This window comes from Pristiophorus japonicus, chromosome 15 (genome assembly GCF_044704955.1).
Source record: "Pristiophorus japonicus isolate sPriJap1 chromosome 15, sPriJap1.hap1, whole genome shotgun sequence".
In the NCBI taxonomy this organism is placed as follows: domain Eukaryota; kingdom Metazoa; phylum Chordata; class Chondrichthyes; family Pristiophoridae; genus Pristiophorus; species Pristiophorus japonicus.
In genome coordinates, this window is record NC_091991.1 from 175356936 (window position 1) to 175375986 (window position 19051).

Sequence of the window (19051 nt, forward strand, 5' to 3'; positions counted from 1 at the left end):
CGTGGGGGGAGCCCGCCCCAATCAGCTGCGAGGCAAGGTTCCTGCACCAGGCACAGAAGTCCCGCCCTGGCAGCTAAATTGGGCTTAACGCACCCCCCCACCCCACCCAGCCCAATCGCCCCCTCCCTCTCGGGGGCAGGACTGGGGCACTAACCTTCGGGAATTTTCCAGCGCTACGCGGAGAGGTGTCGTGGCACAGCCCGGCACAGCAGCGGAGTGTCGGGCTGCGATGTCAATATCGGAAGACCATTTGTAAGTCGGCCATTTGTAACACTGAGCACGCAAGGCCACACCTTCCCTTCGATTTTCACCTCAGTACGCGCCTCGCGAAGCTGGCCAGGGCATCAGCGCCTGTGGCAGCTCGATGGGGCGTTACCGAACTTTCGCTCCGGGGCAAAATCGGGTCGCTGCGCACAGTCTATACACCGTCATTGCCGCACAGCGGCCCAGGGCTCTAGCGGCAGGAGCGGGGCGCTACCGGTTCGCGCCACCACTAAACTCCCGCGGAATTTACAGGGGCAGCAACAGGGAGCGCAAACTACCCGAACTTCTCCCCCTCTGTCTTTATACAAGTGAGTATTCTGAGGAAGTCATCAGAGCGAGAGCTTACAATCAGAGTAGAGTGTCTGCTTTGGATCAGAGGTCGCACTCTCATCTCTCATTCAGGAGGCCGTGGGTTCAAGTCCCACTACGGAGAGTTAAGCACATAATCTGGGCTGACACCAGTGCAGTACTGCACTCTCGGAGGTGCCGTCTTTCGGGTGGATGTAAAAGACCCCGTGGCACAGTTTCGAAGAAGAGCATGGGAGTTATCCCCGGTATTCTGGCCAACATTTATCCGTCAACCAACATCAGTAAAAATACATAATCTCATTGCTGCTGGTGCCATATATCCCTTCATCACCACAGTGAATACACTTCAAAAGTACGCCAAATTTCAGATGTACCAAGGATGTGAACGGCACTAAATACATGCCAAGTCCGTTCTCTGTATTTAGCTCACTGTGATTGTGCCAGCGCTAGTTACAAGTCTGAATCATCGGCACAAGGCCCACTTCTTTCTGGGGCTTTCCTGAGTTACTCATTCCAAAAACTGCTGCGTTTCCTACATTTACAACAGTACGTCAAAAGTACTGCACTGGCTGTAAAGCGCTTTGGGGCGTCCTGGGGTGGTGAAAGGCGCTATATGAATACAAGTTCTCTCCCTCCCCAGCCAAGGCTGCGCTCACTAACCTGCCGCTGGATGATGTTTAGCAGGAAGTCGGGATGGCGACTGCGGCACAGCAGGTGCCCGAGGCGAAGCGACTGGTTCAAGCTCTTCAGCTGCTCGAGGACCTGCTGAGGTGGCCGTCGAGGGACTCCCCTGGGAGGGGGAGGGGGAGAGAGAGAGAGAGAGAGAGAGAGAGAGAGAGAGAGAGAGAGAGAGAGAGAGAGAGAGAGAGAGAGAGAGAGAGAGAGCGTGAGAGCGAGGGAGGGGGGGATGGCAGAAGAGAGGGAGAAATACGGTCAGCAAACTGCAAACCAACACAATCACAAAGATTCAATCTGTCTCTTCCTAAAGCCCACCAGCCCAAAGGGCATTCCGAAATATCACTCCCGAGATACCTACAGCGGTTTTTAAGAGCAGCCCAGGACTGTGCCCCCAGATTTACATAGAACATACAGTACAGAAACATGCCATGACGCTGTTTATGCTCCACACAAGCCTCCTCCTTGTGTGGAGCATAATCACTTCATCTCACCCCATCAGTATATCCTTCTATTCCTTTCTCCCACATGTACTTCCCCTTAAATGCAGGAAGATATCAATGATCTGGTCAGGTGGGCAGAACAGTGGCAAATGGAATTTAATCCGGAGAAGTGTGAGGTAATGCATTTGTGGAGGGCTAACAAGGCAAGGAAATACACATTAAATGGTAGGACACTGAGGAGTGTAGAGGAACAAAGGGACTTGGGAGTGCATGTCCACAGATCCCTGAAGTTAGCAGGCCAGGTAGATAAGGTGGTTAAGAAGATATATGGAATACTTGCCTATGATTGCATTAGAGAGGGTGCAGAGGAGATTTACGAGGATGCTGCCGGGACTGGAGAATTTTAGCTATGAGGAAAGATTGGATAGGCTGGGGTTGTTTCCTTTGGAATGGAGGAGGCTGAGGGGAGACCTTATTGAGGTGTATAAAATTATGAGGGGCCTGGATAGAGTGGATAGGACGGACCTGTTTCCCTTAGCAGAGGGGTCAACAATCAGGGGGCATAGATTTAAAGTAATTGGTAGGAGATTTAGAGGGGATATGTGAGGGGAAATTTCTTCACCCAGAGAGTGGTGGGGGTCTAGAACTCACTGCCTGAAAGGGTGTTAGCGGCAGAAACCCTCACATTTAAAAAGTACTTGGATGTGCACCTGAAGTACCGTAACCTACAGGGCTACGGACCTAGAGCTGGAAAGTGGGATACGGCTGGGTAGCCTTTGGTCGGCCGGTGCAGACACAATGGCCTCCTTCTGTGCTGTAAATTTCTATAATTCTATGCATCCGTGCTGTTCGCTTCAACCACTCCCTGTGGTAGCGAGTTCCACATTCTCACCACTCTCTGGGTAAAGAAGTTTCTCCTGAATACCTTAGATTTATGTTTATATTTCAGACTTCCAGCATTTCTCTCTCCACAGATGCTGCCTGACCTGCTGAGTGCTTCCAGCATTCTCAGTTTGCATTCCAGATTTCCAGCATCCACAGTATATACCCTTTTATATTTATGGCCCCTAGTTTTGGACTCTCCCACAAGTAGAAACAGCTTCTCCACATCTACCCTATTGAACCCCTTCATAATTGTAAAGATCGCCATCAGGTCTGAGAAAAGAGCCCCAGGCAGTTCAGTCCTCCCTGCTAGTTATTCCCTCTTCGTTCTGGTATCAGCCTTGTAAATCTCGAGTGTGTAGGAAGGCATTTGCTTCCTCATTCTACACCACTGCCCGACAGCAATGGCCAAGTTTGGGAGCTCGCGGTGAGGGGGAAATCAGAATGCTGCAGTTAGTTTCAACAAATGCATTGGCACAATTGGTCCTGTATGAGGGAACAATCAGGGTTCCCAACATCCCGATTCATATCCAGTGTCTTCTCCTGTAAACTGGCGGTCAGGTGAGAACAGAATTGGGCCCGGCTGCACTGCCCCCCACAGACAAATAGCTGGCGGGCACTCACACACTTCCAGCTAGGTAATGAGGGGGCTGTACGTTGTCTGTGGCACTGTGCCCCCAGCAGGGGTCAGCAGCCTCGGAAGGGTGTTGACAGAAAAGGGTGCTGACAGAAAAGGGTGCGAGTTCATTCACGGGCGTGCGCTCCCACTCGCTGGGCGGGGGGGGGGGGCGAATGCAGGCACTCACTGCGGGTCGAGGCTGGTCAGCTGGGACAGCAGCAGGCTGTTGCTCTCGGTGATGGTCTGCTTGGTCGAGGCGGCGGCCAGGTGGCTCTCGAAGGCCAGGATCTCCTGCTTCTCCCGCTGGGACATCTGCAGCTCGCGATTGATCATGTCGTTGCGGGTCTCCTCATCGGTCACCGTGCATTGCGGGTAGGAGAAGTTACTGAAACCAGAAAAATCGAGAATATTTACACCGCCTTGATAGTGATCACGTCACCGTGCAGAGTCTAGCTGATGTTCTGGCATGGTTCAGAGGTCAAAGTGGTGAGGTTGTCAGGGAGAGCAGGTGGGGGGATGGGGGGTACATCAGCAATCGGGTGGAATACAACAGCAACAACTTGTATTTATATAGCACGTTTAACGTAGTGAAACTTCCCAAGGCGCTTCACAGCGGTGTTACAAGACAAAACAAATAAATTTGACACCGAGCCAGATAAGAAGAAATTATGCCAGGCTTGGTCAAAGAGGTAGGTTATAAGGAGCGTCTTGAAGGAAGAAAGAGAGGTAGAGAGGCGGAGAGGTTTAGGCAGGGAGTTCCAGAGCTTGGGGCCCAAGCAGTTGAAGGCACGGCCACCAATGGTTGAGCGATTAGAATCGGGGATGTTCAAGAGGGCAGAATTAGAGGAGCGCAGACATCTCGGGGGGTTGTGGGGATGGAGGAGATTACAGAGATGGAGAGGGTCGAGGCCATGGAAGGATTTGTAAACAAGGATGAGAATTTTGAAATCGAGGCGTTGTTTAACCGGGAGCCAATGTAGGTCAGCGAGCACAGGGGGTGATGGGTGAGCGGGACTTGGTGCGAGTTAGGACATGGGCAGCCAGGTTTTGGATGACCTCAAGTTTGCATAGGGTAGAACATGGGAGGCCAGCCAGGAGTGCGTTGGAGTAATCAAGTCTAGAGGTAACAAAGGCATTGATGAGGGTTTTAGCAGCTCCACAACCGCCTCCTCCCACCCCAACAGAGAGAAATACACAGCAGGGCAGTCAGCACCTGTAAGAAGTTGTGACGCAGGTTGTAACGCTTCAAGGTGTGCATCCTTCCTCACAACAGCAGGGGTTCTGATGAAGGATACACAGCCAAAACAGTATAACCCGTCTGTTCTCTCCACAGCTGGTGATTGACCTGCTGAATATTCACAGTATTTTCTGCTCGACTTTCCAGTTTCCCCTTTAAGTTACTCTCCAAGTTGCCTATCTCCCAAGGGCAGCTTTTTGTCGTGATTTCTACCCACACTTGTGCGGTTGTCAATCAATGCAGCATTGTTGCGGGGAATGGAAGGTAGAGAGAGAGGAGAGCAGACACTTCCTACAGCAGGGAGCTACGCTGGCCAACTCCCATTGTTCCTCAAACCAAAAGTCACCTGCAAGTCTGGTGGTCACAGGGGGAACAGAAGGGAGAAGAACAAGCCAATGTTGGGACCAAACATATATTGATACGCCCACTACTTTATAATGTTTTATACTGCCAATTGAGGGAGTAGGAAGCTGACTTGTTCGAATGCCTCTGACCACGTCACTGAGGCAGCAATTATACTGCATTAGCACACCGAGACTGACAGCTGCAGCTTACACACTCTGGGCACCAGGATACGGTTCTATGCCCGTGTACTTACACACACAGTACATACATACCAGTCTTGCCACTGGACCAAGACCTAGCTCTGTCAAGCCCGTGTGGTGGCTGGTGTGCAACGGTCACCCCACGTTAAAAAAATCCACGCACAGGCATCTTCCACCGTTCAGCAGGTAGTTCGGGATCTGGAGTATTAGGTCCTTTATTGAAACACCTGCGAAGAAGCAAGTCATCCTCGATACGAGGGACCGGCTATGATGGTGACACACATACCTACACAACCACGCATGCACATATACACACCCACCCACACACTCGCTCGCCCACGCGCCTGCATACATACATACCCACTTGCACACCCACACTCCCGCGTACTCACACGCACGCACGCGCACACACACGCACGCGCACGCACGCGCACGCACGCACACGCACGCGCACACACAGCTTTGCTCTCAGATGGTAAATTTTGCTGGTTTTGAGAGCACAGGCAAAAGTGTCCACATTACAAAAAGAAGCTTTACACTGTACAAAAGCCACTCCGGAGGTACAAGAGTAGCTTGACACACTTGTTTCACTTGCATGGCTTGACACTTCACTGGAGCTAATCTGCATGTGGTGTCGAGCCTCAGGGGCAGGAGGCTGCCTCCTGGAGACAGATTGACTGGTGTAACACTGTCACTTTTGGAAATCACTTTTCATAGTATCAAAGCAACAGTTATGACTACACGCTTAGTAACCCCGGGGGGAGAATTTCAGCTGTGCTCTACATGCGTCAAAATCATAAACCCATTCCTTATAAACTGCTTTACAGTTTACTGACACACAACGCACAGAGAAAATCTTGCTCCTGCTATTCGGAGGTGTGAGGGCACAGGCATGTCCCTTTGATTGCCCGTCCGTCACCGCAAGGAAGCTGCTCACTTTGGATTCCCTCCCACAATTGGCTGGCCAAAGTCAGGAGCTACGTTCGGGAAAGGTGCGCACGGACCAACTCCCTCCCGATGAATTACTGATTCCGTGCTAGTCACTCACTTTGTCATCACCATTTCCATCAGCATCTTCAGGGTGGGGTACCCTTCCCAGGCAGCCAAACCTGCAGAGATCAGAAACATTTCAATCGCCATTCTCTAAAGCATCAAATAAGAGAACTCCGACTTAAATAAACTTTTCAAAGATTTTAGAACAAGTATTTATCAACACCTTGCATTTATATAGCGCCTTTAAAATAATAAAACATTCCAAGAAGCTTCTCACAGGAGCGATTATCAAACAAAATATGACACCGAGCCATGTAACAAGACATTAGGATAGGTGACCAAAAGCTTGGTCAGAGGTAGGTTTTAAGGAGCATCTTAGAGGAGAGAGGGGTTTGGGAAGGGAATTCCAGAGCTTGGGGCCTAGACAATTGAATCTATAGCCTCGTAGATTAGCACTCTCTCTCCCTCCCCCACCCCTCACTCGCCTATCTACAAACAATTGACTCCCACAAATACATGAACGCATCCATGACTGAAGTGGGTGACTCTGCCTCCTTTGTGGCGTGGGAGGGTCTGGTGAACTTGCCTCGTACTGAGGCCCTACCTCAGTGACAAGAGAACGGGTCAACATGGCAGTGGCAAGTCCGTGCAGCGGTCAGGGTTACCGGGCAGAGATGAGGACAGTCAACTTCTCTTCGCTTCACTCCTTGAAAGAGACTAAAACCTCGGGGGCCATCCTTCTCTACCCAACCGAGATGTTTTCACTGAGCGATACACCAATCGCGAGGCTTGCTATATCTGCACCAACACAAACTGTGCAGCTATTGCAGACAGCCTGCAGCTAGTTTCCCATCCTCTCGCTTCCCAGAAAGAAAGACTTGCATTTCTATAGTGGCTTTCTTAACCTCAGGATGTCCCAAAGCACTTTAGAGCCAATTAAGTACTTTTGAAGTGTAGTCACTGTTGTAATGAGGGAAACGCGGCAGCCAATTTGTGCACAGCAAGCTCACACAAACAGCAATGAGATAATGATGGGATAATCTGTTTTAGTGATGTTGATTGAGGGATAAATATTGGCCAGAACACAGGAAGAACTCCCCTGCTCTTCTTCGAAATAGTGCCACGGGATTTTTACGTGCACCTGAGAGCAGAAATCCGGTTTGATGCATAATCCGAAAGACGGCACATCACCCGCATCTTGACATTGCTGCCTCTGGAGTGGGACTTGAACCCACAATCTTCGGACTCAGAGGCCAGAGTTCTACCCACTGGGCCACAGTCGACATTGACACTCTCCCTTACACACATGGCTGGAGGTGCCACGAGAGGTGATCTTATCGAAACGTATAAGATAATGAGGGGGCTTGACAAGGTGGATGCAGAGAGGCTGTTTCCACTGATGGGGGAGACTAGAACTAGGGGGCATAATCTTAGAATAAGGGCCCGCCCATTTAAAACGGAGTTGAGAAGGAATTTCTTCTCTCAGAGGGTTGTAAATCTGTGGAATTTGCTGCCCCAGAGAGCTGTGGAAGCTGGGTCATTGAATAAAGTTAAGACAGAGATTAACAGTTTCCTAACCGATAAGGGAATAAGGGGTTATGGGGAGCGGGCAGGGAAGTGAAGCTGAGTCCAGGATCAGATCAGCCATGATCTTAATGAATGGCGGAGCAGGCTCGAGGGGCCGTATGGCCGACTCCTGCTCCTATTTCTTATGTTCTTATGAGACCAGAGAATCAAGCCTGGGATCTTTTGGTCTGTGCCGGTTAGCGCAACGCCACAAGCAACGGTCCTTCTAAGCTGCGCAGCCTCGCAGTTCTCCGCTGGTCCCGTGCAGCCTGGGGCTGGCTGTTTCAGTGTTACGTTTCAGGATGCGCAAAACTGCAAGTGGGCCACGCAGCTCCTTAAAGGGGCTGCACGTGCCCCCCTCACCCTGCACCTGGGCAGGACCGGAACCAATGTCCTAGAGGGAGTGTTTGCTAGTGCTGTTTGGGAGGAGTTAAACTAATATGTCAGGGGGATGGGAACCTATGCAGGGAGACAGAGGGGAATAAAATGGAGACAGAAGCAAAAGATAGAAAGGAGAATAGAAAAAGTGGAGGGCAGAGAAACCCAAGGCAAAAAACAAAAAGGGCCACTTTACAGCAGAATTCTAAAGGGTCAAAGTGTGTTAAAAATACAAGCATGAAGGCTCTGTGCCTCAATGCGAGGAGTATTCGGAATAAGGTGGACGAATTAACTGCGCAGATAGCAGTTAATGGGTATGATGTGATTGCCATCACGGAGACATGGCTCCAGGGTGACCAAGGCTGGGAACTCAACATCCAGGGGTATTCGGCATTTAGGAAGGATAGACAGAAAGGAAAAGGAGGCGGGGTGGCATTGCTGGTTAAAGAGGAAATTAATGCAATTGTAAGGAAGGACATTAGCTTGGATGATGTGGAATCGGTATGGGTGGAGCTACGGAATACCAAAGGGTAGAAAACCCTAGTGGAAGTTGTGTACAGACCTCCAAATAGTAGTAGTGAGGTTGGGATCAGCATCAAACAAGAAATAAGGGATGTGTGCAGTAAAGGTACAGCAGTTATCATGGGCGACTTTAATCTACATATTGATTGGGCTAACCTAACTGGTAGCAATGCGGTGGAGGAGGATTTTCTGGAGTGTATTAGGGATGGTTTTTTCGACCAATATGTCGAGGAACCAACCAGAGAGCTGGCCATCCTAGACTGGGTGATGTGTAATGAGAAGGGACTAATTAGCAATCTTGTTGTGCGAGGCCCCTTGGGGAAGAGTGACCATAATATGGTAGAATTCTTTATTAAGACAGAGAGTGACAAAGTTAATTCAGAAACTAGGGTCCTGAACTTAAGGAAAGGTAACTTTGATGGTATGAGGCGCGAATTGGCTAGATTAGACTGGCAAATGATACTTAAAGGGTTGATGGTGGATAGGCAATGGCAAACCTTTAAAGATCATATGGACGAACTTCAACAATTGTACATCCCTGTCTGGAGTAAAATTAAAATAGGGAAGGTGGCTCAACCGTGGCTGACAAGGGAAATTAAGGATAGTGTTAAATCCAAGGAAGAGGCATACAAATTAGCCAGAAAAAGTAGCAAGCTGGGAGACTGGGAGAAATTTAGAATACAGCAGAGGAGGACAAAGGGTTTAATTAAGAGGGGGAAAATAGAGTACGAGAGGAAGCTTGCCGAAAACATAAAAAATGATTGCAAAAGCTTCTATAGATATGTGAAGAGAAAAAGATTAGTGAAGACAAACGTAGGTCCCTTGCAGTCGGATTCGGGTGAATTTATAATGGGGAACAAAGAAATGGCAGACCAACTGAACAAATACTTTGGTTCGGTCTTCACAAAGGAAGACACAAATAACCTTCCGGATGTACTAGGGGTCCGAAGGTCTAGTGAGAAGGAGGAACTGAAGGATATCCTTATTAGGCGGGAAATTGTGTTAGGGAAATTGACGGGATTGAAGGCCGATAAATCCCCAGGGCCTGATAGTCTACATCCCAGAGTACTTAAGGAAGTGGCCCTAGAAATAGTGGATGCATTGGTGATAATTTTCCAACAGTCTATCGACTCTGGATCAGTTCCTATGGACTGGAGGGTAGCTAATGTAACACTTGTTAAAAAAGGGAGAGAGAAAACGGGTAATTATCGACCAGTTAACCTGACATCAGTAGTGGGGTAAATGTTGGAATCAATCATTAAGGATGAAATAGCAGCACATTTGGAAAGCAGTGATAGGATTGGTCCAAGTCAGCATGGATTTATGAAGGGGAAATCATGCTTGACAAATCGTCTGGAATTTTTTGAGGATGTAATTAGTAGAGTGGGGACAGGGGAAGAACCACTGGATGTGGTGTTTTTGGACTTTCAAAAGGCTTTTGACAAGATCCCACACAAGAGATAGGTGTGCAAAATTAAAGCACATGGTATTGGGGGTAATATTCTGATGTGGATAGAGAACTGGTTGGCAGACAGGAAGCAGAGAGTCGGGATGAACTGGTCCTTTTCGGAATGGCAGGCAGTGACTAGTGGAGTGCCGCAGGGCTCAGTGCTGGGACCCCAGCTCTTTACAATATACATTAATGATTTGGATGATGGAAATGAGTGTAATATCTCCAAGTTTGTAGATGACTCTAAACTGGGTGGCGGTGTGAGCTGTGAGGAGGATGCTAAGAGGCTGCAGGATGATTTGGACAGGTTAGGCGAGTGGGCAAATACATGGCAGATGCAGTATAATGTGGATAAATGTGAGATTATCTACTTTGGGGGCAAAAACACGAAGGCAGAATAGTTATTGAATGGCGGCAGATTAGGAAAAGGGGAGGTGCAGCGAGACCTGGGTGTCATGATTCATCAGTCATTGAAGGTTGGCATGCAGGTACAGCAGGCGGTGAAGAAGGCAAATGGTATGTTGGCCTTCATAGCAAGAGGATTTGAGTATAGGAGCAGAGAAGTCTTACTGCAGTTGTACAAGGCCTTGGTGAGGCCCCACCTGGAATATTGTGTTCCGTTTTGGTCTCCTAATCTGAAGAAGGACGTTCTTGCTATTGAGGGAGTGCAGCGAAGGTTTACCAGATTGATTCCTGGGATGGCAGGACTGACATATGAGGAGAGACTGGATCGACTGGGCCTGTATTCACTGGAGTTTAGAAGGATGAGGGGATCTCATAGAAACATATAAAATTCTGACAGGATTGGACAGGTTAGATGCAGGAAGAATTTTCCCGATGTTGGGGAAGTCCAGAACCAGTGGACATAGTCTTAGGATAAGGGGTAAGCCATTTAGGACTGAGATGAGGAGGAACTTCTTCACTCAAGTTGTTAATCTGTGGAATTCCCTACCGCAGAGAGTTGTTATTGACAGTTCATTGGATATATTCAAGAGGGAGTTAGAGCTGACCCTTGCGGCTAAAGGGATCAAGGGGTATGGAGAGAAAGCAGGAACGGCGTACTGAAGGAATGATCAGCCGTGATCTTATTGAATGGTGGTGCAGGCTCGAAGGGCTGAATGGCCTACTCCTGCACCTATTTTCTATGTTTCTATGTTTCTACAAGGTACGTTTACTTGCATCAAGTACATTGTCACAAAGACAGCTCCAATATGCAACGCTGAATTGGGAGGACGTTAATTAATGTACATGACAAACATAAACATACAAGAACTTTTCACTTTGTTACATTTGCAGCACAGAACAGACTGAGAGCGCTAATAAAGGAGCCATCCACTGTTTGGGAAGCGGCAACTGCAGCTCACCAGGAAACTCACCAATATTTTGCGGGTTGAAGGCATTTACAACCAACAGCAGCAGCCAAGCCTTCCAATACAGGGAGGAAATAGCCAGAGCGGGGGGCTGGTACCTGGAGGACAAGAAACAAAAAGCCCCTTTCACATGAAACAGCACGAGAGGGCATTACAGTCATAAGCAGAATGGATGCAGTAACACAGCGAGACTGGTATGTACTTTGCTGCATGTTACATGGGGTACAACTCGTACAGATAACAACAGTAATAATTCCTGGGGAGGGGTGTGCGAAGGCTCACGTGTCACACCAAGGTATTTGGGTAAATTATGCCCATCACCTAAATCTTGACATTGCTGCCTTGATGCACTGCATTCTATAGATTATATATGACACATCATATATGTGTGTGTGTGTGTGTGTGTGTGTGTGTGTGTGTGTGTGTGTGTGCGCACGCCGTTTATGTGCAGGTGTACTATAATTAGACTTGGTATGTATACATTTTATGTACTAATCTATATGCATATATATATTTATATATATATATATTTATATTTATAGACTCCCAAAACAAGCGGCCTACTCCGAGCTACGTCACGGCAAGCAGGTCCCAGGAGGGCAGAAAAAATGCTCGAGGACTCCCTCAAAGCCTCATTGAAAAAATGTAACATCCCCACCGACTCTTGGGAATCCCTGGCCCAGGACCGCTCAAAGTGGAGGAGAAGCACTCGAGAAGACGCTGAACACTTTGAAGGGCCAAAATTCAGGGTCGCACAACGACCCGTTAATGCCAGTTTGCGGCAGTCATTCCTAAAAATCAAATGGCCGCCACTTTGGGGTCAACAGGCCGACCCGATCAAAATTCAGGGGGCCTGGACCCTATCCCACCCAAGTCGCTGCACCGCCAAATTATCAAATAAATACTGACCTGTCCATTCTCAGCTCGATCCGGCGATCCTCCGCCACGCGGTGCCCCTGGCAGGCTTTTCTGCCGGTGCACCCTCTGAAGACTGAGTGCAGCCGCCCTTAAAGGGGAGGGCCCACTGCCGCAATGGGAGAATTTTTGCTGGCCGACTTGCCGATTAGCCGGCAAAATACTGGCCCGGGTTCGGCTGGGCCGCCAACGGGTATGGGTGCCAGGCCGCTGGCCCGGCAGGAAACCCTCGCTGGTGGCCCAGTGGCCAAAGTTAAAAAAAAAAACGATTGAATTTCTCCCTTTTAACGGAGGGGAGAGAGCGTGGTGATGCACGTGCGCTGTGACATCACCACGCTGAGTGACAGCGGCGGATGGCCCAACCGACCCATTTTCAGCCAGTCAGCCTGGCTTTGAGTCGAAGGCCCGCCCCATTATGATCCAGGACATGAAAAAAAATTCAAAGTCCTGAAAATGGATCTACCCAGCACACCAAGAGTTCCAGCGGTGAGTACCAGTTTGAAAACTGCGGCAGCTTTCTGGCCCACCTGAATTTCGGCCCCAGAGTCTCTTCCCCTGGAGCACGTGGAAGCCAAGTACAAACAGCGGAAGGAGCGTATGACAACCCAAGCACCCCACCCACCCGTCCCTCCAACCACCGTCTGCCCCACCTGTGACAGAGTCTGCAGATCGCGCAATAGACTCATCAATCACCTTAGAATGAATATTAGTGTGGAAGCAAGTCATCCTCGACTCCGGGGGACTGCCTAAGCAGAAGTATTTTATGTATATAGACCCTCCAGAAGTAAGCGGAAACACTGCAGGCAAATTGCCAATCCTCATCTTTCTTGAGGTGCCTCAGCCTCCCAAATGGGGATCAGACAGCAGGTAACCATGGGCACAAACTACAGCCAACCATCGTTAATACAAGATGTGAATGCACCAACATACTGCATGACTGGGGCTGCCTGATCACTATCCTGCTCACAGCAAACACATTTGCAAGAACCTGCGTTTCCCCCCCCCCCCCCCCCCCACCCCCCTCAAATTTCTCCCCTTCACCTCGGACATGCGGGGCAGATCCTTGGGCATCGAGCCCCTTGCACAAGTGACCGACCATTCTGCATGGGTGAGCAGTTATCGGCTATCGAACTGTGGAGAACATCACAGTAGAGGCTGGTTCTGTCCCCAGCCCAGGCCCACGTGTGGACATTTCAGTGCCAGTGATTGGATTAGCAGTCAGGAGCAGGCTGAATCTTGCCCTCCCGAGCACAGGATCACAATGGAAAACTGCACAAAGGAATCAGAGGGGGAGATGAGGAGAATTTTTATTTTATATAAACGTGGCGAGTTGTGATGATCTGGAATGCACTGCCTGAAAGGGTGATGGAAGCAGATTCAATAATCACTTCCAGAAGGGAATGGATCTATACTTGAAGGGCAGAAAATCTGCGGGGCTGTGGGGAAATTGCAGAGGAGCGGGATTAATTGGATGGCTCTTTCAAAGAGCTGGCACAGTTAGCATGGGCTGAATGGCCTCCTTCTGTGCTGTGAATCTCAGTGGGTCAGGCAGCAGCTGTGGAGAGGAAGCAGAGTTATCGTTTCGGGTCGATGACCCTTTGTCAGAACTGGAGAGTGTTCGAAAAGAACAGATTCTTGAGAAGCACTGAAAGGGGGAGGGGAAGAAAGAACAGAAGGGAAGGTCTGTGATAAGGTGGCAGGCAGGAGAGATTAGAGAAACAAAAGGGATGATGGGTCAAATTCAAATGGTAATGCCAGGAGTTAGAAAAACATTTGTCAAGATAGGGGGTGAATGGCGGGATAATGACCAGCTGCTATTAGAGACACAAGGAGGGAAGGAGGCTCTGAGGGGGGGGCGGGTGAGGGGGGCCAAAGATTGGCAGCCGTTATGCTCTGAAATTTTTGAATTTGATGTCGGGTCCAGAAGGCTGTAAAATGCCTAAACGAAAGATGAGGTGCTGTTCCTCGAGCTGGAGTTGAGCTTTGTTGGAACAGTGCAAGAGTGCGAGGACAGAGAGGTCAGAGTGGGAATGCAGTGGAGAATTAAAGTGACAGGCAACTGGAAGCTCAGGGTCAGACTTGCGGACTGAATGGAGGTGCTCCGCAAAGCGGTCACCCAATCTACGCTTATTCCAAATTCCAGCATCCGCAGTATTTGGTTTTTGTCCTTCTATGCTGTAATGTTCTAAGATTGTATGATCTATGATTCTTTGCACCCCTAGACTCTGCCACAACACAGACTGGTTACATCAGAAATGTCATTTTTTTTGAGCAGATTGAAATTGTTCAGGGTTTATCGCCTCATAACATCTGTGTTTTGCAAAGCAGCAAAAGCAGCTTTATTTGGGATGGGGTGACTGGACTGCAGACATACCCTGGTGGCAGCTGAATGTTTTCTGGGTGGTGATAGGTGCACAGATTCAGAACCGCGTCGATCAGCTGAATCCTCTCCACGTGAAGAACTTCCAGGTCTGAAAAAAGAGAAATAACTAAATAACGAGAGAAATAGCTTAAACTGTTTTTATAGATTACACAGTTCACGAACAATAGTGATACATTTTGGTAGAAAGAATGAGGAAAGGAAATATAAACTAAAGGGTTCAATCCTAAAGGGGGTGAATGAACAGAGACACCTGGGGGTATATGTGCACTAATCATTGAAGGTGGCAGGGCAGGTTGAGTCCAATTCTGAGCACCACAGAATTAGAGAGGGTGCAGAAAAGATTTACGAGAATGATTCCAGGGATGAGGGACTTCGGTTACGTGGACAGACTGGAGAAGCTGGGATTGTTCTCCTTAAAGCAGAGAAGGTTGAGAGGAGATTTAAAGTGTTCAAAATCATGAGAGTAGAGAGAAACTGTTCCCATTGGCGGAAGGGTCGAGAACCAGAGGACACAGATTTAAGGTGATCGGCAGAAGAACCAAAGGCGACATAAGGAAATCTTTTTACGCAGCGAGTGGTTAGGATCTGGAATGCGCGGCCTGAAAGGGTGCTGGAGGCACACTCAATCGCGGCTTTCAAAAGGGAGTTGGATAAATACCTGAAGGAAAAAGGTTTGCAGGGTTACGGGGAAAGGGCGGGGGAGTGGGACTGGCTGAACTGCTCTTGCAGAGGCCAGGCACGGATTCGACAGGCCGAATGGCCTTATTCCGTGCTGTAACCGTTCTGATTCTATGAAGGAACCTTTCTTCGGAACTCCGATGAAGTGCGCACTTGAAATGCTCCTCAGCATCTTCCTGTTTTGGATGCTGAATGCTTTGCTGCACACACCCAGTATTTTGCATTACTTTAGCATTTGCTTTTTTTTTTAAATGCTCCTTACGCAATCTCACAGGTTTCTTGTTGTATTTGCCAAGGGTCGTGGCTGTACAGAGAGATATTTATAACCAGAGAGAGGTATTATTACAGAGTGTAGTGACTTTACTAATGGGGTTTCTAATGCGCACAGATTGATAACATCACCCATGGCAGGCGAATACTTCACACATCGGGTCACTGCTGCACACACACAGCGTCAGGGGTCTGCACATTGTGACGTCATTGCATGTTACGCCATGTTACTACTGCAGCAAACCAATTGAGCCAGATTGGGCAAGAATAAGGCACTGAAGCAAGCACGCACACACACGTCAGGTACTGAGAGACAGTTTAAAACCAGCATTTTACTCACAGGGTTAACTATTTTGCAGATTAATGTTTGAAGCAATCACCTGCCATTGGTGGTAACATCAGGTCAATCCTGCATGCGAGGCACATGCACACAGTGACTCCATGTTAGTACCAACTGAACCCAGAGCCAGACCCAATATAAACAAAACACTACAGTAAACATGTCTGCGTCAGGTGCTTGGAGTTTGAGCTTTGCACTGACAGAAAGTGAGCAATGCCATTTAGGTTTGAGGTTACCCCCTGGGCTTCTTCGACATCCTTCAGCTATAACAATAACAACTTGTATTTATATAGTGCCTTTACCAAAATAAAACATTCCAAGGCGCTTCACAGGAGTGTTAGAAGGTAACAAAATAAATTTGACACCAAGCCAGATAAGAAATTATGCTAGATGGCCAAAAGCTTGGTCAAAGAGGAAGGCTTTAAGCAGCATCTTGAAGGAGGAAAGAGAGGTAGAGAGGCGGAGAGGTTTAGGCAGGGAGTTCCAGGGCTTGGGGCCCAGACAACAGAAGGCACGGCCACCGATGGTTGAGCGATTATAATCAGGGATGCTCAAGAGAGTAGAATTAGGGGAGGTTGTGGGGCTGGAGGAGATTACAGAGATAGGGAGGGGCGAGGCCGTGAAGGGATTTGTAAGCAAGGATGAGAATTTTGAAATCGAGGCGTTGCTTAACCGGAAACATTATAACAAACATTAGTACAGCATTTCTCTTTACAGATACCAACAGACTTGGCATCTGTTGGGATTTTTATTTCTGGTTAAATATATTTGGAGACCGCTGATCGAATTTAGTGATACAAAATCACTTCTGTGAAAAAAAGAATTCAATCTCAGGACTTATCCATCCATGACTGTTCAGCAAATCATTTAAATGGTAAATAAACACTTATAAATATACATTTATTTACAGGGCTGAAAAGGGTAAAATTTTGCATGAAAGTGGTTTTTATTCCCTCGAGTTTAGATGGCTCAGGGGTGATATATTCGAGGTGTTGAAAATGTTAAAGGGATTCGATAGGGTAGATACAGAGAAACGATTTCCTCTGGCGAGGGAAGATTCTGATAACCAAGCACAACTAAAACGGATGAGAAATTAAGACATTTGAGCAAGTATTTTAACATGTACCTACCAACATGGTGCATTAAATCAGCACTTACAGGGGTTTAGTTATTGACTGCTTGGGGTTAGTTAATGAATACAAACAGGCGAATAGCAGATACATTCAAAAGGAAGCTAGGTATGTACAAGAGGGAGAAAGGAATAGGGTGAGATGACGAGGGGTGTGGGGGAGGCCCGTATGGAGCATAAACACTGGTATAGACCAGGTGGGCCAAACGGCCTGTTTCTGTGCTGTAAACTCTTATGTAATTCTATTTAATATTACCCATTAATAAGCTGCTCACGTGAACGTAATATGAATACTCCCAACAGCTGCAAATGCTGTACTCCTGCATTGTACACTGATCCTTTCTTTGCTGTGCTGTAACACACATGGTCTTCACACACTCCTGTAGTTTCTAACCCGATTACACTTTGGTATTTAAAAAAAAAATTCTCAGGCTGTGGGCGGCATTTATTGCCCATCCCGAATTGCCCTTGAGAAGGTGGTGACGAGCCGCCTTGAACCGCTGCAGTCCGTGTGGTGAAGGTGCTCCCTCCACTGTTAGGGAGGGAGTTCCAGGATATTGACCCTGCGACGATGAAGGAACGGCCAATATATGCCCAAGCCGGGATGGTGTGTGTGTGGCTCGGAGGGGAACTTGGAGGTGATGGTGTTCCCATGCGCTTGCTGCCCTTGTTGTCCTCCTACGTGGTGGGGAGGTGGTGGTCAGGTTTGGGAGGTGCTGCCAAAGAAAGTAATCCTCAAACTAACTGCAGCATATTGGAGAAGGCGGCAGCTCACCACCACCTTCTCAGGAGATGGGTAATAATTTGCCGGCCTCGGTCGCCTGCTCGGCCAGTCCTCTTACCGTCAGCCTGCACCGACGCGGCACGTTTCACCAGATGGTCGGCTAGTTCCATGGCATCGGCCGGCCCCAGGGACAGGTCCCGCGACAGTCCGATGACCAGGATTCGCATCAGGGTATCCTCCAGGAGCGGGACCTCCGAGCACAGCCGCAGGAAGAAACTGAAAGGAGAGGAAGAGAATTAACAGGAATCACAGAAACGCCCAGCACAGAAGGCCATTCGGCCCATCGTGCCTGTGCCAGCTCTTTGAAACAGCTATCCAATTAGGTCCACTCCCCTGTTCTTTCCCATTACTGTGCAAATCATTCCTTTTCAAGTATTTATCCAATTCCCTTGTGCAAGTCATTATTGAATCTGCTTCCAGGGCCCTTTTCATTCACCCAGATCATCATAACTCTCAGCATAAAACAATTTCTCATTTCCCCCCTGGATTTTTTGCCAATTATCTTACATCTGTGTCCTCTGGTTACCGACCCTCCCATCAATGGAAACTGTTTCTCCCTCTCTACTCGATCAAAACCCCTCAGAATTTTGAACACCTCTATTAAATCTGCCTTAAACCGTCTGTGTTCTAAGGAGAACAATCCCAGCTTCTCCAGTCTCTCCATATAGCTGAAGTTGCTCATCCCTGGCAAAGGAACAGCTGGGAATAAGGCCAATGTGCCTTAATCGACAAGAAGTTCTGATTCAATTTAATGTTGGGCGAGTTGCAATTTAAATGATGGGATGTATGTGAATGACCAGGGTGCAGTGTTTCAGTTTCATTATGTTGATGGCCATTCCTCCTCGACTGTGGCCCAGATAGTGAAGGCCAGCATGCTATTTTCCCAGAGAATAGTAGACCTCTGAAACAAGCTGCCGTTTCATGTGCTGGATGCAGACTCGCTAAACTCCTTCAAGCAAAAGCTGGATTTGTTTCTGGCTGTGGCAGAGATTACCTCTTACAGAAGGTAGGTACTGCAGGGGATTTAATGGCCAGAGTGATCTCCTGGACTAGTTTTGATCGACTGGACTAGTTTTGATCGACTGGACTAGTTTTGATCGACTAAATGGGTTGGAGAGGAAATTCCCAGATGTTCTCCCCCCCCCCACAAATTGGCCTGGGTTTTTTTTTTTAAATCTGTTTTTTTTGCCTCTCCCAGGAGATGACAGGGTTTGGGGTAGGGTGGAGTATATATAGAAACATAGAAAATAGGTGCAGGAGTATGCCATTCGGCCCTTCGAGCCTGCACCGCCATTCAAT

General features: G+C 48.3%; 1 protein-coding gene across 1 annotated transcript in view; it reads right to left on the bottom strand.

Annotated features, from left to right (window-relative positions):
- The window catches only part of ints1 (integrator complex subunit 1), a 113584-nt gene that overhangs the window by 63805 nt on the left and 30728 nt on the right, over positions 1 to 19051 (bottom strand). The window contains exons 15-20 of the mRNA XM_070901330.1: positions 17811 to 17968; positions 14543 to 14639; positions 11260 to 11351; positions 6023 to 6083; positions 3380 to 3577; positions 1234 to 1363 (exon numbers count right to left, since the gene is read on the bottom strand). Of these exons, the coding sequence (XP_070757431.1) occupies positions 1234 to 1363; positions 3380 to 3577; positions 6023 to 6083; positions 11260 to 11351; positions 14543 to 14639; positions 17811 to 17968 (736 nt within the window). The remainder of the gene's footprint in view (positions 1 to 1233; positions 1364 to 3379; positions 3578 to 6022; positions 6084 to 11259; positions 11352 to 14542; positions 14640 to 17810; positions 17969 to 19051) is intronic.